We start from the raw sequence: 1890 nt of genomic DNA, 5'->3' as shown, positions 1-1890 counted from the left end.
CAACACACAGACAGACAAACAGACAGATTGGGGGGCATTGCCCCCGAGTGCTCCGATCAGCACAGGTACCACTGTCACTGACCACTTCCTTCACCCCTTGGTATTTCTCAACATTGTAATGTTCCTATGCCTGATGTTGCTCTCACTTGGTATAGTTACATGTATCTTCCTTATCTGATTCTCCACCACAACCATGTCCAGTTGGTTAGCCATCACCATCTGCATCTGAAAGCTCGGACATTCTCAACCACCCTAGGAGGCGTGTCCTGCTTTGACCTCTGGTAGGATTTCTTGATATCAGCCTCTTCTTCTGTCTGTCAGTGGTACATGCAGGCAGGGGCCTATCCTTTCATGATGGTTCTTTCTCTTTTCCTGTTCTTTCTCAGGTTTCTGATACCTGAGGTATTCACTAAGCACATGATCATTTGTGGCCATCATCCTGATGTATTCATGGATTTTTGCTGTTTTATCTGCTGGACTTGGGGTGAAACCCTTCATGCATGGTAAGGAGCTTCCTTGTCTTGATGTCAGTGGTTTCACTCTCCTCCTTTGGCGGCCTTATTAACCCAGCAGGGTATCTGATGACTGGCAAGGCGTAAGTGCTGATTGTCTGGATCTTGTCCTACCGATTCAGCTGACTCCTCAGGACTTGCCTTACTCTCTGGAGGTGTTTGGTGGTTGAGTTTTTCCTAGCAGTCTCTTCATGGTTCCCATTTGCCTTTGAGCTTCCAGTATCAATATCTCGTTCGTTCCTGTGATACAGCTTGATGTCATCCATGTAGAGGAGGTGACTAATGACTCCTCTTTTCTGTAGCAGTATCCATAGTTAGGCTTGCTGATGTTCTGGCTGAGAGGGTTTAGGCCTATGCAGAACAGCAGTGGGGACAGAGCATCTTCTTGGTAAATCCCACACTTGATGGTGACTTGGTTTGGTTTGAAGTTGAACTCTAGTATTGTTCACCACATCCTCGTTGAATGCTCTTAGGGTCCTGTTGATCTTGAATAGTTCTAGGCATTCCAGGATCCATGTGTTAAGCACTGACACATGGGTAAAATGAAATCCACTTTCAAACTGAGAGAAATTACATTACACTTAAACATTAGCATTTGTGAAATGTCAAATGTTCAACATGAATTAGAAATCAAAATCCTTTCTCCCAATAAAATAATAGCACACATTTCTGAAGCTTGTGTCCAAGAATGAGAACACAGACAGAACATTAAACACCACCTAACTAATGCCACCTCACTAACACCTATTAAAAGACAGTTTTTTCTCCATCACTTTGGCCATCTGTTTTCTCCTAGGGGACTGTTGGCTTGTTAGGTTTCTGTCTGCAATAATATAGGGTATTTACTTTGATAACGCTATATAAATAAAGTTGAATTCACACAGAAATCACCCAAACATAAGTAGAGACTGACCGCCCAATGAAATCGTCCCTTCTTCCAGTGTCTTTGTCCCACACCGTGATCTCTAGCACCCCACCTGTCTCTTCATACAGATGCAGGTCAAACTGCTCCCTCCACTGTGGGCTCAGGGTCTTTGGCACTGTCTAGACACACACACACAAATACTGACACATCTCCTCATTTGAAGGAGCTGGGCTTCAAACATGAAAGTATGACCTTAGTTGCACATGCTGTACCTTGCTCTTGTATTTCTGGGGCCCGAGTCTGAACTTGACATATGGGTCACTCAGACCGTTGGGATCCATGGGCATGAGGTTTCGACCCTCGATTAGTGCGATGCTGACTATCCCTCGCCAGAGCTGGGCTTTTCGATGTAGCTCTGACAGACGTATAGACTGCTGCTGCTGGGCCACACACACACACACACACACACACACACACACACACACACACACACACACACACACACACACACAC

General features: G+C 45.2%; 1 protein-coding gene across 5 annotated transcripts in view; it reads right to left on the bottom strand.

The window, feature by feature from the left end:
* Positions 1–1890, bottom strand: part of mctp1b (multiple C2 domains, transmembrane 1b) — a 37172-nt gene that overhangs the window by 8928 nt on the left and 26354 nt on the right. For 4 of the 5 annotated variants that reach the window (XM_005739133.1, XM_005739134.1, XM_005739137.1 and 1 more), the window contains 2 exons: positions 1650–1817; positions 1426–1556 (listed from right to left, as the gene is read on the bottom strand). In XM_005739133.1, the coding sequence (XP_005739190.1) occupies positions 1426–1556; positions 1650–1817 (299 nt within the window). The remainder of the gene's footprint in view (positions 1–1425; positions 1557–1649; positions 1818–1890) is intronic. The other variant, XM_005739135.1, reaches the window with a different exon arrangement.

The sequence above is a fragment of the Pundamilia nyererei genome, unplaced genomic scaffold, assembly GCF_000239375.1.
Source record: "Pundamilia nyererei isolate P.nyererei 1_Seehausen unplaced genomic scaffold, PunNye1.0 scaffold00089, whole genome shotgun sequence".
NCBI lineage: Eukaryota > Metazoa > Chordata > Actinopteri > Cichliformes > Cichlidae > Pundamilia > Pundamilia nyererei.
This window is presented reverse-complemented; position numbering and strand designations above follow the sequence as displayed.